The 27,080-nt window shown below is 37.6% G+C and overlaps 1 protein-coding gene across 1 annotated transcript; it reads left to right on the top strand.

The window, feature by feature from the left end:
* The first annotated feature begins 1,152 nt into the window (after positions 1-1,152).
* Positions 1,153-26,668, top strand: camkva (CaM kinase-like vesicle-associated a). Its single transcript, XM_057338932.1, has 11 exons — positions 1,153-1,375; positions 21,596-21,698; positions 22,179-22,310; positions 22,491-22,565; positions 22,793-22,931; positions 23,113-23,233; positions 23,314-23,389; positions 23,715-23,851; positions 24,046-24,124; positions 24,679-24,766; positions 24,865-26,668. The coding sequence occupies exons 2-11, from the start codon at positions 21,604-21,606 to the stop codon at positions 25,132-25,134; spliced, it is 1,212 nt and encodes a 403-aa protein (XP_057194915.1). The 5' UTR covers positions 1,153-1,375; positions 21,596-21,603; the 3' UTR covers positions 25,135-26,668.
* Positions 26,669-27,080: the final 412 nt, after the last annotated feature.

The raw sequence follows: 27,080 nt of genomic DNA, 5'->3' as shown, positions 1-27,080 counted from the left end.
ACACAATGTGCTATACAGTATGCCGATTTCACTTACCATGTATGTGGATATACTCCATCTACTAACATATATCTTTGGTATACAAAGATTTTTATTACCACAATTTAAAATAGTTATATACATATTTTTTTTATTTAAAAATGAAAACCAAAAAACAAAAGATCTTTGGTTAATGATCCAGGTGAGAGGATGCAATTTTACCATTACATTTACATTGCACCTTTTGTATTGTTCAGACTGCCTATATTTATACTGCAGTTACTGTTTGCGGAGTTATACTGCAGTTACTGTTCATGGTCTCTCTCTAGACTTGAGTGTTAATTGACTGACAGGATTGTTTGTTGCATTGCTGATGAAAGTCAACACTAATAAGAAAGTAATTAACAAAGTCAGATTGCAAGTATTATGTATGCACTGCAGTAAAACAACTCATTCACTGAACAACCCACTGGTGTGAGAATATTCTATTATTGACCGAGATTAACACCAAGGTTTTAATAGTCAAAACGAGCTACAGTTTTACTAATCTAAAAAGGTTTGAAACAGATGTCACACACTCCACAATTACACCCATACAGTAATGTTTCTAAGCGTTATTTTAGATGGTACATGCCCTTATGTGCTGTTGCAATAGACCCTGCAGCTGTAATTAAGGGAGACGTTTTCAAAAAAGGAGCATTTTGCAGCTGCTTCTTTGTGCACTTAATGTGTACCATTTACACTTATGCTTGAACCCCCGCTGTTTTCCAGCATATAAGTGTAACTAACTTACTAACGCATAAAAATAATTACGCCTTATTAAAATACAGAATTCAACAAGATTGAAGGACCATACTTTGCTTGGCAAAAATTATGCAGGACACAGTACGCGCAAAGCTTATTGAGTTAAGGCCCAGGAAAATGGTTACTCTTATCAAATACAAGCAAGAATCGACAAAATATTAATAACTTATATAATTGTAGTCAATATATGCCTTATTTCCTGTGAGTTTTCGTTTTTCTATATGCACGTTTTGGATATTACAAACCTGCATTCCCCGATACGCTGTAGTTTCCCTTTTTGCTAAATAATTTTAGTGCTTGTTGTTAAACCTGAGTAGCCAATACAGTAAAGTGCAGTTTCAGCTGCGGCACTACAGCACGTCTACCTGGGGTAGAGAGACACAGAGAGAGAGCAAGAGAGAGAGCGCGCGCTCCTCGTGCGTTCGGAGTGCTGGTTTCTGGGTTGGGTAGAAGAGCGCGGACCAAGCGTTGCGGGCACGCGGAATATTGCCCCAAATTATCCACGAACTCAAACAACAGCAGACCCTCAAGAGAGGCTTCAGCAAAAACACCCCGTTTAAACAGAGTTTTCTTTGAAGCACGCAAAAATCCGGTAAGTCTCCTTGGTTACATTCAATCGTGGCAACTGTCTCCTAGTCGGTAAACACTTTGATTGTACAGTTAATATGTGCTGTTTGAAAGACTACGCACATTTCTCTGACAGAAACGCACCTGTGGCTTGTCGCATTGCAAAAGCTAGTAACTTTCAATAGTTTCGCGCCAGTTATTGACACTGGTATTTAAATATTTGCAAGTTCGTCAACTTTAGTCCGGAAGATAAATTCGTTTAAATTGGACGTGTTGTGATTTCCTCAACAACGTATTTGCCTGTGCGTAGGCTGTATATGGAAACTATGCATTCATTGATCCCATCACTTTCAAAGGCAATAAAGTTAAACACTTCATTAAATGTTATTGGTGTTACTAACAGTGGTGGAGTTTTGACAGTAGTTTTAGCTTGGTGATAAAAATGCTGTGTATAAATGGGCAACATTCAGACATCTGTTATTTGTTAAACACTTGATTCTCTTCATTCCCTGAGGAGTAATAGACACATATGCATACTTTCTGTGTGAGGTTTTTATTTTGTGATATAACAATATAGCCTGCCACCTGTATCCTAATGCTGGCACATTAGCATTTACTTAATTCCACCCATTAACAAGCTGGTATGACTCATTAATTTGTTTGCATGCTTTTGAACAGACTGACAGAAGAGAATCCAAAAGCAGAAATATTCAGGCACATGAAACAATTATAGAAACAACCTTTACATCTTAAATAATTTAACAATATCATTTTTTTCCCTCAATATATATTGTATACACCAATATCAGATCTTTTGTGATTTTGACATATGAAATTAAATTGTACATGAAGAAATTGTTAAAGTAAAGTTTAATACAGGCTAATTTAAGTAAACATACTGTTGATTTCCACAAATAACAATTTCAACATTTACTTTTTGATGAAAGTCTATGGGGCAGCCGCAACCATATACAATAATGTTTGTATATGAACTGCTGTTTGATAAGAGATTATTCACAGAATACAAAAGCTTTATTATGTAACCTGTAAAATTCTTTTAATGCTCTCAGCCTGTAATTTAGTGACATTAATGTTTAAGAGGCCATTCTTTCTTACGTAACAGTCAGTGACAGTGGTTCCCAGAGCTAGTTCACCACAAAGCATTTTACTCATTAAGTTATTTGCTTTAGATTCAATGCATTATTACTTATGAAAGAAAAGGAAAATTTGTAAGAAGCTTGTTTCTTTATATTGTCATGGGTCATTTACTATGTTGTAAGGAGCCAATACAAGAAAAACAAGCACTTTTGCATTTGATGGAGTTGATGATGTTTGGGCCTCATAGGAGCAGAACTGGCCTTGCTCTCTGTGGCTCTTATAAAAGATGAGCACAAAGAACCCGGACACTGTTTGTGTCTGTATGTGTGTGTGAATGCAACCCACGGGCTAAAAACACCACCCACCACCTCTGTTCAAAAACACCATCCTGTTCTCCAGAGCGCTCAGCAAGGCCCGTCATCTCTTTATATAACATACACATGGCCCACCTCCACCCCCGGATGACACCCGCACTATACCAGACCCCCCCCCAATGCAGTTCTTCCACCCTAAACCTAACAATACACCTGCCAGTCTCCACTTACCTGTACTGGCCGGCCACAATACTTGGATGTTTTTTTTTTGGAGAAAGACCTTTCTATCTTTACCCAGCAACAAACTGTTTCTGAGGGTAGTTGCCAAAAATATAACAGACCCTTAGTGATTAGCTGCTAAGAGGTTCTTTGAATGAGCTCTTTACAATAGAATTTGGGAATGCAAATGCAAATTGGAGAGGCAAATGCAATTATTTTTCAAGTGCCTGTTGAGGAAATGTTACAAAATGGCATGAACAAATTTGAACAAATGCAGTTGAATGCAATACTTTACAGTATAGTATGTTAAAACTGCTTGGTTAATGTTAAATTATAAATATGCAACAGTTGTCATGTAAGCATGCATTAATGTTAGTTAAGATATACTTAATGTTACTATGTTTAAATGTCTAAAACTTTGTTCAATGTTATCTCGTGATATTATAAAACAAAATTTCAAATTAAAATAAAGCTGAAAATTCACTTTGATTGCTAAATTAAAACCTTTTTATAGGGTCTTGGAACACTTGGCAATTTCAGAAGATGTTATCAGGGAAACATAAAAAAATATTATAAAATTTAAAAAATAATAAAATTGTCATGGTTTTAATTGTTAAAATAAAATACTACTCTGGCTAGAAATCACTATTTGTGAGTGGAATCTCTAAAAAACATCCTTTTCCAGATTCCAATAATCTCAAATGACTGGAACATTTGTGTCTGCATTTATTCAGCTTTGACCTGATTTAGCCTTAATGTTTTACCTTTACACCACACATAATAGACAAGAGCTTAATTCAGTTTTACTACTCCAATAGCCAGGAGGCACAGCTTTCTCATGGGAGCAATGTCAGTCAATGTCTGCTATGCAGCTCGCATATGTTTGAGATTGTGAGATCTTGTCTGTTTTATTTCCGTCTAAATGAAAACCTCCGGTTGACACTAAATTCCCTGGAGCGGCATAGAAGCATATGAAATAAGAGGATAAGAATGAGTGTGTCTGTTTGTGGAGGAGAGAAAGAGAGAGCACAGACACCATAAAATGCTGATTACCATGTACAGTTTTTGTCTTTTTTTAAAACGGAAACACACTTGGCCCCATGAACTACATACAAGGAGTGTCTCAACCTGTTCCATCCCTTGGCTTCATTTGAATGAATATGTAAGCAAGTCACATTATATGCTGTCATAAATCACGGTATAGCCCATCCCAATAACGTGTAAATGTGCGTGTGCGCAACAGAACAACTTTTAAAAAATAGATTTAAGTAAGCTGGTCACGTGTATATGTGATAAGCCTTTTTTAAAGCGCTAAGAAACTGTGGTTGCTCATTTTGGCTTGTTTTTGCAGTGGGATCTGGCAACGCTGATTAACTTTCTTGGTCTTGCAGAATAACTTCTGTAAATAATATAGTGCTTGCTTCTAGTTTCAGAGACTGACAGTGATTTGATTGGCTGGCTGTTCGATGGCAGATTTAAAGGGGAATGTAATTAATATTACTACCTTGATTACCCACTTGATTTATGCAGTTATTCAACATCTCCATTGCCACCCGGTGAGACATTACTCCATGCAGGTTTAATGCCGCTGGACTTATCAACAATGTTAGTGGATTTGTTAGACTATTAGTATTAGTAATACTAGCCTATTAGTTTTACACAAGTTCAAGGAATATTCAAAGACCATGGCACTATGGAGGTGGTATTTTAAAGGTGCAAACAAACACAGCACACTAATAATAAATCACTAAAAATAGCGGAAATAAACAAATAAATAAGAAAAAAATTATTTATCAGTTGCTATCTCCATCATGATCTATATATCAAGTTTGGAACTCAGTCTAGGTGGTTTTGGAATAAAACAGAATTTTGCTCTTTAATTGGGATTTTAGGATAAATTACACAGTTTCAGATCTGATAAAAAAACTAAGATTAAGGTTAGCAATATGGTGCATTTAGAGGGTTTTGCTTTAATCCCTTACACCATTGAGATTATATTGCTTGCCAATAACACACCGTACACAGATTCCCAATACCAGTATTAACATACAGTATAATGAAATGGATGTAAGAGAATGTGAAACTTCTCTTGAGAAGTGTTGTTATGGAGCTGTGACTGTAAGCAGCGAAAGCTAATACTTGAAAAGAGGCCATGGAATAAAATAGAGCAACATCTTTGCCTTTATAGTCTGTTGGAATTCAGAAGCTATTGATTTTCCCTCCTTTTTTGTTGCCTGGGAAACGGTGTTATCATGAGGCGGGTGCTTGTTGTTAAGTGATCCACCCTCAATGTTTTTCAGTGGAAACATGCCCAGAACAGTCGGGAAATGAAGTTAATTGAGAAGCACTCAGTGCGATGCAGTGGCAAATCTCATCGCTCATAGTCTGTAGAGGGAATTTGATGAACATCATGGGATGCACAAAACTTAAAAACACACACAGATAAGCCCTGTGTTAATTGTGTTTGTTTAAAATGCTCCACCTCTGAAATAACTTTCCAATGTGCTGACACGTTTCTTTGATCTTTCCGACTTTATTTCTTAATCAATAATTCTAGCATTCTATTCCTATTGTAAAAAAAGTCACATCAGTTTTAATCCATCCTTTAAATGTGTTCCATCAGTCACAGATACAAATGTAGGATTTTTGGTCATCCCCAAAAGAGCCCAGGGAGTTACAGGTGTGAGTCTCCAAATTTAGAATAGTGTACTTGCTCTGTGCCGCATAATAAACAATTGCACTCCTTTTGAACCCACCTGTCTTGTGTTGTAAAGCGACCGCACTGTACCACTGCATTTGGTACATGTTTGACAGTAACCAAGGCAACAAACAACATAAGGAATAGAATAGACAGATTAGCCGACTGGGTGTGACGCAGGGTTCGTAATACACACATAATTTTTCCAATTTGCCATTACTTTGAGAACACGCCAAGCTTTTTGGTGTAGGTTCTAAGGGCACCAGCTTGCGGTATTGTGGGGGTACTAGTCAGGTAAGCTTCATTCCATCTTTAAATGTCGTATTGTGCTCTTTGATGTGTAAGGAACATTTTTCGCACTTAGTGTGACCATTTACCATCACACTAAAGAAGTCCAGATGTGTGTTGTAGTTTGGATAAAGAAGTGTTTATTGTATAATGAGATGTAGTGAGGTCCAGTGTTACCGTGCGTAGCAGAATTCTCCTTGGTGTCACATCAGAGGGAGTTGTTTCGTGTCTTGGTGCAGTGCTAAGCCATCTGGCACGTACTGTTTCGTCACAGCTTGATAAGATTCACCCTTTGAAGAGACCTAAGGTTCCTGCTGTCTGCCAGGCCTGTGGTGGCCATCTACAGACCTCTGCTGGAAAAGACTGGAGGTGATGCGTTGATGTATTGTAAACATTGTGCATTATTCAATGTGGTGAAACATTGGATGTGACATGTTTTTGGCAATTTTTCCCATGAAACACAAGGTTTATTATGAAAACATTAAAGCTGCTTTTTTGTATCAAGGCAATGCGTGTCCATCATTGGGGGTCACATTTAATTTTGCTTTGTACATTAAAAAAGGTATATTAGAGGTACGTCAGGATTTGAACCCGGCTCTCCTTGCAAGCATTATAAAACGCACCACTAGACCCGTGGTCGGAAACCTATGAAGTCCATACTGTACATACAGCTGTCAAGGTTGACAGAGGAGTTTCAATGCCGGAATGTAAGTGTCTTGACCACGTACGAACCGAACTACAAAGCTATTAGCAAGACACTAGTTATGTGTCGTTTGTATTTACTGGTGTACAGCTGTCCTAGGAACCAAGTTGTCATCCACACGGACAGATTAAGTGTTGCTCAGGAAGACAAATTGATGAATGCTCATCTCTGCATCTTGTCTATGCCCGTATTATGTGTTCATGCCTCCCCGTAACTAAATCCGTGCATATGTTGTTAACTAGTAAACGTATTGATGTCCTCCGATCTTCGTGGCTACCACTGGCGAGCGATGAGCGCCGTAGCGGCGTAAATTGCCATGAGAGAATGCGCTAAATAGCATTAGCTCGTGCAGTGTCACACGTGTGTACATTATAACTCATTATTACCCAACTACACCATGCCTATTCCGTAATGACGCAGATTGATTGTCAATGTTATTTGTATATCTTCTGTATACTGTCAGTGTGCAATGGTCTAAGTATACATGGCCGCAATTATACCTATCGTAATACAGATATCATTGCCAAGGATAAGTGGTGCAGATGTCATCCAAAACTGTCAATAAATGCATCTTTGTAAAGAATCTTTCCAATTACTGATTCTTTTACCGGAATCAGGTCATTATTGGTCAAACCAGCATTGTACAGAGTCGCCCCACTACGTCTGGGGTCGCCATACTCTGCGAGTAATTCCATGGTATCTAAGTGTGTGCAATGGCAGAAGCATGTGCTTCATTGATTTAATGGTCGAGATAAGTATCAATGACCTTATCTTGATAAATTGCTTGGGTGGATGCTGGGGTCTCATCTTTGGACTGCAACGTATAATTGTTAAATAACATTGCACTTAGTGCTCGTCTATTAGAATTAAGCCAGTCGGCATGAAAGCCAAGGTTCACATAGTCATAGGCATCAGTGTTAAGCCAGTTGGCTTGGTAGCCAGAGGTGGGTAGAGTAGCCAAAATCTTTACTCAAGTAAAAGTACAAGTAACTAGAGAAATTGTTACTCAAGTAAAAGTAAAAGTCACTATTTTAAAAATTACTTGCTTAAAAGTAAAAAAGTATGCAATGAAAAAACTACTCAAGTAGCTAGCTACTTAGTTACTTTGTATCTGATTATATAGGCCTACTACATAAAATTAACATTAACGCCAATATTTTAATATTACATTTGAATCAATATTTTTAATTATCATAAGCAGATATCTTTGCAATATACTAGAGAGACTAAAAAATAGACAAACACAGAAGAGACAAGCATTTCTGTAAATTTCATCTAGTCCTGATGTCAATGTAGTTTACACAACTTATTTAGAATAATAGACCATGTCAAACTAAAGCATGAACTAAACTCAGAGCATTTCCTAAGATGATCTAGAAGATCTGCAGTGCTCTCTTAAATGAAATACACATTTTTGAACAAAGCTCATGTTTTCTCATGTTGTGTCACGTGTGTTGTGAAACGCTCTTACTTGTAAACAAACAGTAAACAGTGAACCACACGCCCATCAACAAGTTTTCTTCCTTATGTTCTTCAAATGTATATTTCTGCAAGACCACGTCTCTGTGTCTGACAGGTAACGCGCATGTTGCTGTGTCTGACGAACAGGTCGCGCGGATGCGCGCATATGGCGGGCATTTATCATTGCTGGCAAACAATATGACACCTTTGCAGATATGATTGTATAGATATATATTAATATCCACTTCATCCAACGCTCTTTGTGTTCTGCGTGTTCTTAAGTTTCGCGCTACGAGGAGTGAGTAATCCTGCTTCAGATGATTCAGATCGTGCTACGAACTGAACAAATCATTTGAACTGATTCATTAGCCTATTCAAATGGTTTTGCCCATTGTTCAATTAATTCTTTCAAAAGAATCGACTCAAAAGAATCGATCACTCGGGAATGCCCGTAAAAAGAGACGACAACGTTGAAATAAACAACGCGTTTTAAAAAGTAAATTTTAAAATGAAGGAACGAAAGAACGTCATGCAATGCAAGTTATGTAACGAAGTAAAAGTACAGATTTTCTATTAGAAATTTACTCAAGTAAGAGTAAAAGTACACACTTTTAATTTTACTTAAAAAGTACATTTTTTCCAAAATGTTACTCAAGTAAATGTAACGAAGTAAATGTAGCGTGTTACTACCCACCTCTGTTGGTAGCCAAGGCTCACATAGTTATAAGCCACTAGTGTTAAGCCGGTTGGCGAGGTAAGCCAAAGCACTCAGTCATAGGCCATTAGCGTTAAGCCGGTCGGCATGAAAGCCCAGGCACACATAGATAGTAATACATGCGGTTCACATAGTCCTTCGGGGCAGCAGCAGTACACATGTCTTGGCGATAGATCTGTTGGGGGGTGTTCCTGTTCACGGCTTGAATTGATCATTTCTGTGTCTCCTGCTTTGATGGGGGTTTATTCATATGTTATATGTGCAGCAGCAGCATTCCTTATATGCACACAGCAGCATGTTGTGGATATATTGGCAGTAGCAAGTCTCCTTACTTGCTCCGCAGCAGCAGCAGCGTAGCAGATCTATTCCGCCAAGACCAAATACATTATATGTCATGCACACTACCATGCTAAACACTCCGAGAGTTGTCATGACAGAAATACAGTATATATACAGTATATGAAGAGTTTGGTTCCAAAATGAGATAACTCCGTTTTAAAAAATGTTCTAAAATCATGTTTTTTTTATTGTGCATTCCAATTAATATCAATCAAACTGCAGTTGGTTTGTTTTTCCATAATAACTCAAAAAATACAGCTATCTGTGCCTTATGTCCTTATGTTGTTCCAATTGCTTCCATTGTTTCCCTCATCTGTAAGTCGCTTTGGATAAAAGCGTCTGCTAAATGACTAAATGTAAATGTAAATGTGAACTAACACAATAAAACACCATAAAAACATAACATAATAAAAAACATGATTTTTGAATTTTTTTTTTATCTCATTTTGGAACCAAACTCTTTGTATATAAATAATAATAGTTTCTGCAATGGCTCTTTTTAATTAACCTAAACTAGAAAAACGGCTCTTTGGTTTCAATAGTAATAAAGTAAAAAGTAAAAAGGTAGATGATGCCCCTGGTACTGTTGTACTGTAAACAACACATCCTTTTCTCTTATTATATGCTTTGAAGAAACCTATGTTCTAGTGAGTTTCAATTTTAAAAGGTATAACTTTGAGAATCATAAAAAGTCATTGTAAAAAATAATAAAAATAAATAAATAAAACAGTAGCAAAGTATTTTTGACTTATAATTAACTGTAGAGGAATGACAGCTTAAGAACAATCACTAAAGCATGTACCATTCATGCTTCATGTATTGGTAAGAAGAATCCCTCAGCTTTTCCCTTTCTAAAAATGTTGAATGTATTGCTATTTCAAAGAAATCATTCTGAAAAGACATAGTTGTAGCTGTCTAGAATAAAAAGGAAAAAAAGACAGAAGATTATTATTCAGAAATCTAAAAAAAGAATGTTAATAATCAGTAAAAAATGAAACCCAAATGCAGGTGTGCTTTTCCTCCTTTGAGGCATATTATGAATGGACAGAGTTATTTTCTCTGGATATAATGAATCCCACTCTATTCTATTTTGCATTCATACTGTGTCATTGTGAAGAATAAATAACACTTTTTTTTGCTGTGGCGAGAATGATAAACAAGAATTTGTGTGGTGAGCTTACTGTAAAGAAGAATTTTATGCACTGAATATATAGATTAGCTTCCCGGTTCATCCATACGGCATTATGTAAATTTGTGGGGTTTTTATCTCCACAGTTAAGTATGTCTCAAAGAGGAGTCATGTTTTCAATGTGCCTTGACAAATAGTCACTTTATGTCCCTGCTTATACATCATTTGTCATATATGATTAGGGACATTTCATTCGATTCAGAACAAGCTTCAGCTTTCATGGCCAGTACATATTTAATGCTCAGCCGAATGTTGTGGTCGTGCCAAATAAGAGGGACAACAACATGATGCACCATCAATTAGATTACTAAGTACCCATTTCTAAAAATAACCTCATGCATATGAATGTGTTTTGATAATAAATGTCTCCATTTGTTCACTCGCAGTTATTTGATGTAATATCTTTTCATTTGTTTCATTGGTCCATACAGAGTTTTTATATGAGGATAAAACGCTTGTTTTTGCTGATGCTGGCATGATGGCCAATTTGGAACAGAGAATGCTGAAATGGCTAATTGCTAATTGAACATCATAATGGAATTAGAGGACAAATTGTAACAGGAAAAGCTTTAATGATCTCTCGCTTCATAGATAATGCATATCTTTCTGCCTTTTCTTGTTTTGACTTTGTGTGTTAACTAAATACATGTTTCAGGATTTGGACTTCTGAGAACGAAACAAGGCAAAAGTGGATTTTATTGCTTATTTTATCATTTAAATTATATTATTTATTGACATATTATTATACAGGGTTGGGAGTAACGCATTACTAAAAAAGTAACAATATTACAGTAGTATTTTAGTTTTTGCTGTAACGCAGTAATATAACGCATTACTTATAAAATTTGGGTAATATTATACCCGTTACAATCTCAGTTGCAACAACGTATTTCCCCCCAAAATTATTTTTTAAATAATTTACAAACACATTCCATCCCCAGAGAAAAAAATCAGTGATTATAATGCTATGATTATAATAATATTTCCTGTTACTGGAATCCGATGGTTAAGATGACTGCAACGGATTCTACAAGAATAGAAACAAAACGAAAGTAAGTAAAGAGGTTCTGCGTTTTACAATGTCATCAGGCTATAGGTTGCATTATAGTGGGCTCTATCATAATTCACCAGATGATCGTTTGTTTGTCTACTTTTGTGGTTCTGACAGCGATTGTTATGGGCCTTCTCAGTGCCTCTTATTTTTGTTCACTCGAGTATTTAGATGCATCTGAAAACGCTGACTGTGGGCGCTTGACAACACATTGAGGTGCATTGTTTGCTTTGAACAGAATGTCTGCCTAAGTATTGTCAAGCTAGTATTAGTTTCGTAGATATGTTGTTTGATTAACATTTTTTAATATTGTGGTAGTCCATGAATATTACCTGATACAGACATTGACACTCGAATCCTAAAATATTAATTCCTGCATTGTTTTTAGGCATTGTAGCCTATGGAAACAAAAGTTGCGTATGTGTTGGGTTCTATTGATGAGACCATTAAATCATACTCAAATAATGTCCAAAACACACTACAAAAAGGTATATAACCTAATGGTTTCCTGTGGAGTTTTAATGGAAACCATTAGAATTTCTGTGGTGGTTTCTTTTCAGCAGGGTAGTCATGCTTTTGTGGTTATTTTGATAAAAGTAACGCAAAAGTAGTGTAACGCATTACAACTCAAAGATAGTAATATTGTAATATAACTAATTACTTATTACATTTGTAGTGTAATTACTAGTATTACATTTTGGAGGTAACTTGCCCAACACTGTAATGTAGATTATACAGCCGCAGAAAAATTAAGAGACAATTCCAATTTTTCATTTCAAATCAGCATTTCAGATTATCATCAGATATATCAGATACATATCATCAGATATATTGTGGCTATTCCAGTTGTGTCTGTTGAATTTCAACAAAATCAAACCTCAGGAGTGACCTAGTCATCCAACAGCAATGTGAAAGACTGACATCATGACAAGACACATAAAAAGGTTATCACATAAAAATATTTTTAAACTATTCCTAAATACATGCACAAATATTATTGTTGTATTGCTTAAAGTGAATATGAACTTGTTTTCTTTGCAGTATTTGAGGTCTGAAAAAATACAAAGCATCTTTTCGGTTATTTTGACCTGTTTCTCCAGTTTTCCTTTTCACAAAATAAATGCAAACAGAAACAATATTTTTGTATTTGAATTTGGCAGCAATATTGTTAGTAGTTGACAGAATGAAACAAAAATGATTGTTTTACCTAAACATTTTACCTATACCCCTGGAGTCTGCGATAGCGGGGGCGCAAGAAGACTCATGGATGGATCACATGGCAACAGACCTAGGAATGGAAATGACAAAGATCCAGGAGATCAGCACAGCAGAAGTTGGAACAACAGGACAAAAAATACAGAGATTAATTTGCGGCTGGACAAAGGTAACATCAGAGAAAGGTCTTAATATCCATCAGGGCAGGAAGAAGTGCCTGAGAGAGCTTAGTGAGGGGCCACTCATTGACCAATATTTTACAAGAGGTAGGGCAAATCAGTCGGTTGAAGCCCAGTGGCAGGACAAACACCACAGCCCACAGGGTATCAGAACCCCAGACAAAGCCCAACCAGGCATAAACTTACCAGCAATCAGTAACCCGGAGACTACCCAGCCGCAGCAAGCAGTAGAAAGGAAAATGGATGGAAGAAGATACATAGGCCTAAATCCTGCAACAAAGAGTGGGCAACCATTGACTTGGATCTCGTCCAGCTTTTAGCAGGCCAAAAAGGAGATGTCGAAAGAAAAGTGAAAAAGATAGGGGAGATCATAAACACCTATGAGGTGGAGAGATTTGGAGTGAAAAGCAAGAACCCAAGGTCGCAGAAGGAGATGACTGGCCGACCTTAGTCCAGGAGACAAAAAGAGATAGACAGACTTGTGAGAGAAAGGAGGAGCCTGAGGAAACAGTAGAAGCAGGCCACAGAAGAGGAAAGAAAGGGCCTAGAGTCACTACAAGGTAGGGCTGTGCAATTAATCGAAAATTAATCGTAATCGTCAATTTTGGCCTTCAACAATAACAATAACAAAAACAAAATAATCAAGGTAAAACGATTATTGTGCCACATTCCATTTTGCAAGGATCCTCTCTTTTCTTGTGGTATAAATCCACAGCGCACCCCTTTCCTTTACAGTGGTTCAGCTGTGCTATTTCTTTACATTTATTTTTCAGTTGAATTCACAGTTTAAAAGCAAGGTTATTTATTATCTATGTTGTTTTTTTTAAAAGTTAATGAACAATCGTGTAAAAAAATCGGGATCTCAATATTGGCCAAAATAACCGTGATTGTTTTTTGTCATAATAGAGCAGCCCTACTACAATGTGATATTAAACGTCGCCTGGCCTCACTGCGAAGAGCAGACATAAGAAAAAGGAGCGAACCAGGACCGCTTTCTACAAAGATCCTTACAAGTTCGTCAGTAGCATCTTTAGCAAGGAGAAAACTGGGACCCTTAAAGTACCTATAACAGATCTTGAGGAACACCTACGGAAAACATATTCTGACAATCGGAGGCATGAGCCAATCTCCATTCTAGAGGACATGCCACCAATTCAGCTACCAGAACACCAGATGGACACAAGGCCCCCTAAATGGAGCGAAGTTGAGAATGCAGTAAAACGGGCAAGATCATCTTCTGCTCCTGGACCCAACAGTATACCATACCTTTGGATCAGTGCCACATGAGATGCTGTGGACAGCCTTTGACTTTTTCCACATTCCAGAGCAGGTAACAAAGCTGATTAAGGCATATTTTCAGGATCTCCAATTCTGTATTACCACACAGGATAGTACCACCACGTGGCAACAGCTGGAGGTTGGCATAATGACAGGTTGCACAATTTCATCACTGCCTTTCACAATGGCAATGGAAATAATAATCCAGGCATCGCGTTGGGTGGTTGGAGGAGAGCGTTTGAAAAATGGGTTGCGCCTACCTCCAATCAGGGCATACATGGATAACATGACAACCATCACAACAACCAAAGCATGTACAAAACGGCTGCTGGATAAGCTCAAGGAGAACATTAGTTGGGCACAAATGGAGGTCAAACCCAGCCAATCCTGCAGCATTTCTATTGTCAAGGGCCGGCTTACCAATGACATGTTCTGTATAAAGGGCGAGCCCATACCAACGGTCACGGAAAAGGCCCATCAAAAGCCTTGGACGTTGGTACACCGCGGACCTTAAAGATGCCGAACAGGTGGAACAGCTCAGGCAAGAGACAGCCAGTGAACTCAAGAAAATCAATAATACAGCTCTTCCTGGGAAGCTGAAACTCTGGTGCTTCCAATTTGGCTTGTTGCCATGCCTGATGTGGCCAATTTCAATGTATGAGCTCACGATGTCTCACGCCAAGAACCTAGAGAGATTGGTGAGTACACAAGTGAGGAAATGAGGAAATGGCTTGGGCTACCAAGATGCATTAGCAACATAGGGCTGTAAGGGAAATGAGCTCTCTCTTCCCATTTCAAGTCTTGTGGAGGAATATAAATGCACCAAAACAAGGTTGGAGATGACGCTCAAACAATTCTGTCATCACTGTGTAAGAGATGCTGCTCCAACAGTAGCGACAGGGAGGAAATGTAACCCAACAACAGCGGTAGCAGATGCGAAGGCAGCCCTCAGACATATGGACATCATGGGACAAGTTCAATATGGCAGAGGGGGACTTGGTTTGGCATCAACCACACCCACATGGCGAAAAGCGACACCAAAGGAACAGCATCACCTGGTAGTGGAGGAGGTTCGGCATCAAGAGGAAGCAAGTAGATGTGCCAGAGCAGTCTCTCATAGTTGAGTTGACTGTCCCTTGGGAAGACACCATTAATGAAGCATTTGAAAGAAAGAATCTCCGGTATGCCAACTTGGCAGCGGAGGCTGAAGATCAGGGATGGACAGCGAAAGTGTTCCCGGTGGAAGTGGGCTGCAGGGGCTTTGTTTCCAATTCCACTACAGAAGTGGGGATCAGAGGACAAACCCTACGGAGGGTAGTCAAAGAACTTGCCACTGGTGCTGAGAGAAGCAGCCACTGGCTGTGGTTGAAACGGAAGGACACAATATGGGCTGCCAAATGACCACGTAATAAAATGGTGTTGTGTGTTGTAATGTTACGCAATATGGACCCAGGGGCACTGTGCATGCAACGGTGCCAGTGGGGCTAGAACAGCCTTACCCAACGGGGTGGCACGTATGGTTGCGTTGATTTTGGTAATGTGTTGTAATGTTATGCCATACGAGACCGGGGGCACTGAGCATGCATTAACGGTGCCAGTGGGGCTAGAACAGCCTTAGCCAACGGGTTGGTGCTTATGCTTGTGTTGAGGTATGATGCCACCGAGCAACCAGCAAAGCAAGTGTTGTTGAGGCTGCAGCCACTAATCTGGATGAGCTAATTCACACAGGAAGTGGGGTTCAGAGACGGGTCCAGTGGAGGATAATCAAGAACTGGCCAGTGGTGCGGAAAGAAGAAGCCAATGGCTGTGGTTGAGGCGGATGGACACAGCGTGGGCTGCCAGATGAACTTGTAACAATGCAACACACACCCAGGTCTGATCAACCTGCAGTGGGCCTCCATTGGCTGAGTGTGCCTTGTGATAAAGGGCCAAAACACCCAATGAGGCTGAGGTGCACAACTGACTATGTGTCGCATTGATGGGAACCATACAAAGGGCATTATCATCACCTCAGAGAAGGCATCTTTCACCCAGGATAATGGATGTGATGAAATTGGGATCGGACACACAAATGAGATGTCTCTCTGATAGACTTACTGTAGGCTTTACAGCACGTCTTATAGAAAAGCATGAGTGACAGCACATGCACACGCGGCTGGCAGCTCAGCTGAGAGAGAGACAAACAATGCCCAAGGCTTCAAACCCAATGTTCAGCTTTGCAGAGCGCAGACAGCTACCACACACACGTACTGAAGCAGGATTGCATAATTTATCACAAACGAGGGGTTATACCGAGTCAATTGATTTCTACACTATGGCATAAATAGAGCATTGACAGGTGACCCCTATGATTACAACGATTATCTGATATCTCTTTGCTGATGAAAGATGGAGTAATTCTTCAATTTAAAAATAATCTGGGTGAGATCACAACTGTGCTTTAAAGAGATAAAGCTTGTAAACCTCACTTGGGGTAGCAGGTGCTCGGTAAGTATAGGGGCTTTACATCTGGATGGAACTCTGTATTTCTGATGCCCTTGAACTGTTCCTAGTCCTGACTTCTGATGCTGGCTGCCGGCAATGAAAATCCACCCAGTTATCAACCCAGAAATGAAAAAAAAAGTTTATAGAATACACTACAAGTTGAGCTACATGAACATGCTTGCACAAAATGTTGGAACGCTTGCAAAATACACCGGTGCCAATTTGATCTCTTGATGTGTAGTTTTAAGCATTTTCTCTTTAGACTTTAAACTGCTTTTCTCATCACATTACCATGCATTGCCCTTCATGAGCCAGTGCCTGCTGCAATCACAGAGGCCAAGGGGAGATTAATTAGAGACCTCTGTGCTCCTGTGACGGCTAAAGCAAACAGCCTCTCTCTCAAGCCTGTAATTTATGTAATGCCTCCTTTACTGTGGATATCAGGAATGGACTTTTTTTGGTCGATGGTGCTGGGTGGTAATGATGGTTCAGTCTGCTCTCCTGCTTTTTTAGACTATTCTGGGAGAGTGGAGGAGAGAAGATAGGATGCTTTCTGTACTGTAACATCAAAGAAAAGAGTTGCAGTGGAAGATCAAGCACGGCAGAGTTCAGTTCACAGGCGTGAGGTGCATGTGAACTGTTGTGCTGGGTTTTGTCTCGGGTCTTTGTTGATGAATGTTGTTAAAGCTCAATGCCCTAATATATAAAACATTGTCAAAGTTTGTTATAGGTTTGCTTGTATTAAAATGTATATAGCATGTAAAGATTTAAACCACTGTCGCTGTGCCACTTTGTTCTGTGGAAAGTGCTTGGCAAATTGGTGTGTCATGATGAATAAATAGTAGTTGTGCTATTGTATTGCATAATGACACCAGCCTGATATGTAATTGCTTGTTTATGTGATGCCGGTGTCTGCTTAGGACCCAATCTAGTTGGTAGTTGTAATGCCGCTATCTTGATATGTTGTTGTATGGTTAACCGAAGCTGCGTTAGCTTCTAGCGAGCTAAATACGCTGAATAAAATAAAAGCATTAAAATGTCATGTTAAAAAGAAGTTTACGAAAAACATATAAGACGCATTTTTTTGTCAAAGCTTGATGTAATATATTATTTCATATTAATAAGGTATTTCTGGGTCAACATCTGCTTAACAAACAAAAATCACTTTTGATATTTTAAAATTACCATGGTTTTATTATAGTAAATAATAGGGATGTAACGATTCACTCAGCTCACGATGCGATGCGAGTCACGATTCTGATCTCACGATGCGATTTAGTCACGATTTACTCACGATTTATTTTGAAAAAATGAGTTGAAACAAATTAGAAATGAACAACTTCCCTTGCATTATTTCTTAAATGCTTCACGTTTCTTTGTATGATAAAATAATGTTTTATTTCAAATAACAAAACTAAACTGCAATTTTATAACAAATTAATAATAGAAAAAGTCTCTTTAATATAAACAAACTAATACTGTATGTGCTTTTCTTGGATTTTTTTGCATTTAAGAAATATCAGCATCCACGTTTAGATTTGCAGTGAAAATAGCGGCCCCTGCTGTTCAAAAAATGTATCGCGATTCAGTTCAAGCCTCAACCGATTTGAATCGTTGCTCATTACAACCGATTTTCAACCGGCTCACGGTGAATCGTTACATCCCTAGTAAATAACTAAACAGTAAGAACGAGATTTGTTTGATTTCACTACCCATAGCCTCATCTATGTACTATTATATGAAGCATTTAGTGAAAAAGACCATAATGGTCATTTTAACAAAGTATAGCGACATAAATCGTAATTTTGTAAGAATTGCAATCAGGCGCTAAAAAGAGTACCCATTAGAAGTTATTTTAGCCAATAAAATCACTCTGTGTCCTAAGCGGACACAATTCACACGGGGGGGGGGAGCAGAATTTGTCATGACACCGGTTCCGGTAGGCCAAAAATGTTGGGTTTTGCTGGCTACACAACAACAATAGAGGGTATGCACATGTTGTCACCGCACACGTCACATGATGTGATGCCAAGCGAGTCGCGTCGATTGTGTGGTAGAAAGATTGAATCACGTTTACCCTTATCTGTACTCTGTTTAGAGTGGAATAAAGTTGTTGTGCGATTGATTGTACAAACAGATTAAGCACGAAATCGGAGAGATTTCTTTAAAGTCACCATGAAACGGAAGTTGCCATTGACTTCTTTTCCGTATCGTAACATATATCCGAGTGAAACGGCTTCTGAAATTAGAAAATATGTAGAGCGCTTCCCTTTTTGATCGGTTTGTTGTCAGGTCAGTATAGTCCTACCTCTTTTTTGTTGATTACATCATGTGGTGAAGAGTTGTTGTTGAGAGGGGGAGAGGAGCTTAATGTTTTTGTTTAAAGATTACAAGTGCAAATGAATAAAAAAATAATGGTGTCCACGGATAAATCATTTATAATAATCACTGCAACACTGTGTAAAACACTTAGAATTTTCCTGTTTGATTTCATGGTGACTTTAAAGAGAGGGACAGAAAAAAGCGAATGAATCGCTGTAATTTGCTGAAATGAATGGAATACTGAAGCGTGGATGTTTGCTATTTCATATCAGACTCAGCCCAGGTACATTTTTTTTTACATTTTTGTTGAACCATACCATAATAGCATTACCTACCTACTTTCTATACCTTTATGTTGCGTAAATGTATTTCTTTTAAAATTCTAAGCAGTAATTCCGCGCAATATTTCAGTGTCCAAGGACACCTGGATCCTATGTAAATTGTAAGGATCTCTGTCAAGTCCAACTGCTTTTAATCTTAGCAAATAATTGCGTTTTAGTCCCAGTTTCTTTGTTTCTCCTATTGTAACCAGCCATTTTGCCGAGTGTTTTACCACTCAAGGGGGCGTGTTCTGAATGTTTTCGTGGTTTTCACTTGGGAAAGTGACGGCAGTGCATACCCTCTATATAACCAGAGTTTCTGTCTGAAAATCTTCACCCTGGCAGGAATTTTCAAAAATGATCGGTTTCAGTGACCTGGAACTGTGTTTGCGTGTGGACAAGCTGCCAAACCGCATAGAAAAAGCTGCGGTTTTCAGAATACACGTGTTCGTGTGAACAGGGCCTTAAATTTGCAGGCCAAATTTTGAACACTAGTGACGTAGTGAGGTTCATTAATATTTGAGCACTTGTCTTTTGTTCTTCTGGACATTTCAATAGTTACGTTAATTTAAAATGCTGTTTGGGTTATTTCCGAAAGAAAAAGGCCCGGCCCTGTCCACATTAATACGTTTTCGTTTGAAAACGCATCTTTTTCTCTCTGTTTTGGCCTTCCATCCACAACGAAAACTGAGCTTTTTGAAAACGCTGTCCAAAGTGGAGATGCTGTTTTGTGTTGTAGTGTGGAATATTGCTGCGTTTCAGACACCTTGACTTTAGGATATTTACCACCTCAAACCTGGAAATATTGTCTGGATTTAGTTAAAAAAACCTTCATGTTACTAATAACTTAGTAACATTAAAACATTAATGCCCGGTTTTACAGATGATGTTTAAAGGGACAATAAAATTCTGTCATCATTTACTCACACTCGAGTTGTTTCAAATTTGTATAAATTTCTTTGTTCTGATGAACAAAAAAAAGATATTTGGAAGAATGCTTGTAACCAAACAGTTCTTGGCCACCATTGACTACCATAGTGGGAAAAATGACAAACAAGTGCCCCAGAACTGTTTGCTTTCCTGCATTCTTCAAAATATCTTCTTTTGTGTTCAACAGAACAAATACATTTATAAAGGAATTTATCCTTCTATGGTAGTCAATGGTGGCCAAGAACTGTTGGTCATTTTTCCAAATATTTACCTATGTGTTCAGAACAAAGAAATGTACAGTATACAAATTTGGAACAACTTGAGGGTGAGTAAATGAAGACAGAATTGTAAGTTTTGGGTGAACTGTTCCGCAAGTCCCAGATTAAATAAATGTTCGAGCTGTCTATAACTGAAAATAAAGTGCCCATATCTTAAATTATACCAGTGCCATTGTTTTATCTCAAGATGCACACCAGTAATGTTTTTCATGACTTTAATATCCTAAATTAACTAAGGCATAGTCCTGGCTGAAGCTAAGCCTTGTCTGTGAAAAGTATTTAGTAACATTAAAAAATCACATTTAACATTTTGTACGAGCAGTTGTGTGCATGTATAAATAACTCACATTATGACAGTAGAATGCGTTGTGTTCATATTGACTTCAGAATCCAACATTATCCTAACATTATTTGATATCAATAAAACAACTTTAGTCTGTTAAATGAGTGTCATCTCTGTGGTCCTGTATTCCTTCTGCGTGCTTATAGAGCTGTCATAAAAAGCATGAGTACTGCATGTTCGGAGAACAGAGCTACTTCCTGCCACAAGTGAAAATTGTCACTTTTGGAATAAATTGTAGGCATTACTCATCTGCGCTTATGAGTGCGCTGCCTGCCAAATCTCTCTCCCCCTCTTTCTCTCTCACTTTCTTTTGCTCTCAGTAAAATGAGAATTTATTCCTTCCTCTTTGAGTTTGGCTCAGAATGGGAAAAGACAGTCAGGGTCGCGGTAACGTCTCGCAGCTCAATGGAAGAAAAATAAAAATGGTGTGTGTTTTAATTGACAATGAGTGAATGTGGAGGGGCATCTCAAGGCAAAATTTATAATTACAGACTATAAATATTTCACACCATCATCGACACATCGGCACACGCACATCCTTTCAAAACATAATTAAAATGCACTGAAACATCAACAACAAAATTCTCAAGTTATCAGCTGTATTCAACATTAAAAGGATGGTAATTTGCTTGGTAATAATGAACATAATGGTGTTTATTGTAATAGGACTGATACGGTGATGTTTTGTTTTTACGTTATAGAAAGAATATCAGTATGTATGCGTTATCAAGTAAATTACAGGAACACTACTTAAACTAGTTAAAATATTCATTACAACACCAATATTTTTATTAAATATAACTTGTTGGATTTGCTTGCAGAAGCAGCCATGCCATTTGGCTGTTTGACGTTGGGAGAGAAGAAGGATTATAACAGTGCTTCAGAGGTCACTGATAAATATGACCTGGGACAGGTAGTAAAATCGTGAGTATAAATCTAATTTCCTCTGCTATTTATGTTTATTGTTATATTGCAATTCACTTTGGCCAGAAGTATGTGGACACTCCTTTTCTAATTTCAAGACCCAGAATTCCATCAAACTCTATACTTAATGCTATGACTTACAAAGGCATTCAGCAAAATTGTGTGCTTGGAGTTATAGCAGCGGTTTGAGAGGGGATCTTTCTCCTCCAGCATAACAAAGCCCCTGTGCACAAAGTGAGGTCTATAAAGAAATGTTTACCGAGTGTTACAGAGTCCCAAAGGAAATGATTGACTGGCCTGTACAAAGCCCAAAACTGAACCCCATTGAACAACTTTGGATAAATTGGAACTCCAACTGCGGTGCCCAGCCGTGTATAACCTCACTAATGGCCGTGTTATATGAGGACAAACTCCTTGCCAACACAATAAATTATTATATACCAAATAATTCAAATAAGTGTTTCTCGTCTCTGTGAACAGGGAGGAGTTTTGTGAAATATTCAGAGCGAAGGACAAAAACACGCTGAAAATGTACACCTGTAAAAAGTTCCTGAAAAAGGATGGGAGAAAAGTCCGGAAAGCTGCCAAAAATGAGATCCTCATCTTGAAAATGTACGATTCCTGTGCAGTTTATTTATACCAGCCATTACTCGCACATGGTGCCTAGTGTTACATTTATGATGCAACACTTTATAATGCAAATGATTTTATTTTTGCAAATAGTCTTGATCTTTTTTTACTTTCTACTGTGCTTTCATTGACAGTTTCACTCACTCCTCTCTCTCGCCGCAGGGTGAAGCATCATAACATCCTCCAGCTGGTCGATGTGTTTGAGACGAGAAAAGAGTACTTCCTCTTTCTGGAACTGTAAGTGCTTTGGGATTTTTGTGTGATTAAGTAAAAGAGAAAATATAAGTGTGAACGGATACATTCTATGCACATTCATACGTTTAGTAAAGACATCCGCTTTTTGTAGCCTTAGTCATTTTGTAGTGTAAACAAAAAGGAATGTCTCAGTCTTTGTGCACTTTTTGAATTGTGACTGCATGGACAGTTTTGACTCTCTCATGAATGTTTTATTTGTTTTATTTAAGGGCCACTGGCAGGGAAGTGTTTGACTGGATTTTAGACCAGGGCTACTACTCAGAACGCGACACCAGCAATGTGATGCGGCAGGTGCTGGAGGCTGTGGCTTATCTCCACTCTCTTCACATCGTTCACAGAAACCTAAAGGTGATTTATTTTATACTTCCATCTAATGGTCACCACATGGAATTACACTGTAACACTTTAACAGATGTCTGGCATCTTTACATTTTCATTAAAATTCTGTACAAAGTAAAATACTTTAATAAAGTCCCTCAGCAGTGAGTCTGATGGTCTCATACGTACAATTGTCTTGTCACTCCGACAGCTTGAAAATCTTGTCTATTACAACCGCCTGAAGAACTCAAAAATTGTTATCAGCGACTTTCACCTGGCCAAACTGGAAAACGGTCTCATTAAAGAACCATGTGGCACACCAGAATACCTTGGTAAAAAATGACTCAGTTATTTCATAACTAAACTTTATATTGGCATATATTATCATAATTTCTTTTGTCTGTGTATCCAGCTCCAGAGGTGGTTGGCAGACAGAGATATGGTCGACCAGTGGACTGCTGGGCCATCGGGGTGATCATGTACATCCTGTGAGTTCGTCATATTGAAGTCGTGTTACATTCACATTTGTTTCATGTTTCATCTTTATTTTATGTGGTGATGTGGTTTTGTTTACAAATGTTTCCATCTGCACAATTGGTAGAACTAGAGAGTTGGGGGTCACATGTCCATGAATTCATGCACAATCCATTTTCTGTAGTCATTTTGTGTAAGTGTGAAGTATTTCCTGCATGAAATTTTCCCATGAATCCCTCCTAAATAAGCAGCTGTTGCTCATATGATGTTATATTTGTATTTGCTTCATCACCCTTAAACATGTGAATACTGAAGAGAATGATTGAATATCTCCAACAGATTGTCAGGAAATCCACCATTTTATGATGAGACAGATGATGACGACTATGACAATCATGATAAAAATCTATTCCGGAAAATTCTGTCTGGGGATTACGAGTTTGACTCACCCTATTGGGACGACATCTCAGATTCAGGTGTGATGCACAGTTTTTTGGTACAGTATTTCTTAAACTGTAGACAGTTTTAATAGGACTGTAAGATTATTAAGAAAATAATATATACACAACACCCTTTTATAGATTACAACATTTTTTATTTTTGTACAATATAAAACATTACATTGGCCTTGAATTTAAATCGTGTAACACTTCAACCATCTACATTGCAGCAAAAAATCTTGTTGCATGTTTGATGGAGGTGGATCAAGACCAAAGACTGACTGCACAGGAAGCCATCAACCACGAATGGTAAAGATCCTCTTCAAATATAGACCATTTCATCGGACACGCCACGCTCCTGACCCCCAGTTAACCTCTGGTTTGTGTTTGGCTAGTGTCTAATAATATAATTATTTATATTTAATTTATTTTAATATTAATATGTATTATTATTTTACTTTATAATAATTGTATTAAATAAATGATTTGTTGAATTTTGTTTTATGTTCATTTTATTAAACTATTTTGTTGAATAGGTCCTGTAGTTCAGTCGCATTTGAAGAAACCATATTGACATCTAGCTGTTGAGCTTGGTATCGGAGTCTAAATTAAAAATATTGGAGAGACAAGTTTAGCCAAGTAACGGTTCTTCTCGGTTTCTTTTAATTGTTATCAGAAATAATCTACAGGCACTCTATTGTTTGTGAATGTGTACCGGAAGTTCAGTTGGGGTCACAAAAGTGCGCATGTGCAGTAACGTTTGTTTATGTTGTTAAGATGAAACCGTCTATAACACAAATTGTGTCTCAATTATTATTCTAACTGTTTAAAATAATTATTAAATCGTGTGGTTTGTTGTTTAGGATATCTGGAAACGCTGCCTCAGACAAGAATATCAAAGATGGCGTGTGTGCTCAGATTGAGAAAAACTTTGCTAAAGCTAAATGGAAGGTGAGATGACCTCGTTCTATCTTGCATTCATCTCAAACCAAAAATTATGAACTTCCATGCATTCATAATCTGATAATATGATATATTATGATATTCAGAAAGCTGTTCGTGTGACCACCATGATGAAAAGGCTCAGAGCTCCTGATCAGAGCGATTCTGGGGCCTCTAGTCCAGCACTAGGAGCGTCAGGAGGTCCTGTCAACCCCAGCACCACCCCTGTACCCCTGGCTGCCACACCAGTACTTCCTGGTAGTACACCAGTCAGCCAGGATCACCCAGAAACCCACGGAGAGGATGTTTCGGCTCCCGTACCGTGCAATGGAGAGATATTAACATCCCAGCAGCCTGGTGGGGAGAGCAGGGAGTAATAGAATGCCGATACTAAGAAATATAGTGACACACAGACAAGCATATATATATAAATTCATGTTAAAAACTAAAGGTGGAGCAAAGTTCACTTGTGCTTAGAAGCGTAATCACCATTATACATTTTCATTTGTGATGAAATGCTTTAATCTAGGAAACTTTAAAGAGTAAAGTCCCAGCCCAGTAACAGCAATTTAATAATTTTTCAAAATTGAATATTGTTAAAAGTTGATTCAAATCATTCCTTCTCAAACCTTTGATGTCATCTTTTAAAGGGTGTTATACATAACATGTCCCTGTTACTGGATACAATTTATTAGACTTTATCTTCAGCAGTTATTATAAAATTCTGTTTCCAGCATTTCTTTTGCATTTAAAACATTATTCGTTACAGACCGGAAACTTGCCAGTGAGAAAAGAAAATTTAAGCAGCTGAATATATATGTTGTACTTTTATCTAAGTATATGCTTAAACTTTGCTTATAAAATATTATGATGAGCTAACATAAAAAATAGATATAATATAAAATATTGTATTATTTATTATATATGGTATCAATGGCAACAGCATAAACAAACGTTATGTGGCCCAAACTTAACTTCCGGTAGACATCCGCAAAGTATCAATTACCGTTGAGTAGTTTTGATTAAATTCAATACAATTGATATACAATTAGATATTAATATTAATTAAATATAAAACAAATTGTTATATTATATCCAAATATAGACCGGAAGATAAGGCACATGTGTCTGATGAAACGTCTATATTAAAATATTTAGTAAAATCATTTTTTGGTCAATCTTATAATTACTATAAGTAGCTGATGATTTTTATATTAATATATTGTAATACTGCCACTTCATTCAAATCCATTTGTTATTATCAATATTAGCACGTAACCATTATCTTATTTGCTGTTTTTCTACACTGTTGAATCAACCTTTGCTCTCCTTTATTATTATCTAACAAGAATTATGTAGCTGTTTTTATTGAGTTTGCCCTTGTGTCTGTATTCTGCACACTGTATTTTTTACAGAATATAACTGGTTTCGTTTGGTCTGATACGTTGAAGCCTAAAAGTTTCCAGAAGATTCTATTAATTGCAGTACAAACTGGAAGCAATATGAATATTGCTGTAATACTGTGAAACTGCCATACAGGTGATAAGATGTTTCTGCCATATTCATATACAGGTAGCCAAGCAGTCTGCTCTTAATGGTCGTTTGCATTCTCAACATGTTCTCATAGCTGTACATTGTGTAAAATTATTGTATTCTGCCAAAACCCTGAATTTGTTTATCCTGTTCATGTGCAGAAAGATATTTTAAGATGTGTTTAGACTGTAATTCTCATTGTAGCTACAAGACAAGTGTTCATAATGGCCTATTTATTTGTTGTTTGTTTTAATCTTTGTGATTACATTGAATATACTCATCTTTGTATATAGCTGCACTGAGTTCTAATGTTACCATGTGTATAACCCCAGTATTGTAAAAGAAACTTTAAAGAAATAAATTTTTGTTTGACCCCTATGTGCACTCAACATATTTAAATCATCTATTCATTATTTTCTCCTGTCTAAGTGGTTCTCTTGAAGATGCAATGACAGGCTCTGTAAACACTGAAATATATTTTCTGAGAAAAGGTTTCATTTTCCTCTATAAGCTCAGCCTAATGTGTCAGTCTTTGTTTGTGGCTTCTGTATTTTGTTACTTGATGTGCAGAATAAATGTTTTGAACAGTGCAAGTTTCCATAATGGTTCTTTTCTAGAAGTTGTAGTTAAGATATGAAATAAATACTAAAATAAAAATTAAAACATTAACCTTAACTTTCACACTGGCACTATTCTGCAGCCTCTGGAAGATTTATAGTCAGTAAATAAATCAGTAAATTCAATCTCATTTCTTTATTGTGTGATTTAGTATAGCCTACAGGTTTTTTTG

Source organism: Triplophysa rosa, linkage group LG7 (assembly GCF_024868665.1).
Source record: "Triplophysa rosa linkage group LG7, Trosa_1v2, whole genome shotgun sequence".
Taxonomy (NCBI): Eukaryota; Metazoa; Chordata; class Actinopteri; order Cypriniformes; family Nemacheilidae; genus Triplophysa; species Triplophysa rosa.
The sequence above is the reverse complement of the archived record's forward strand: the minus strand, read 5'-3'. Positions and strand labels throughout refer to the sequence as shown.

Coding starts and splice junctions, on each gene's coding strand:
- camkva (XM_057338932.1), top strand. CDS start 21,604: ATGCCATTTGGCTGTTTGACGTTGGGAGAGAAGAAGGATTATAACAGT. Junction 24,125..24,678: donor GAAGCCATCAACCACGAATG/GTAAAGATCCTC, acceptor TTTGTTGTTTAG/GATATCTGGAAACGCTGCCT. Junction 24,767..24,864: donor TTGCTAAAGCTAAATGGAAG/GTGAGATGACCT, acceptor TATGATATTCAG/AAAGCTGTTCGTGTGACCAC.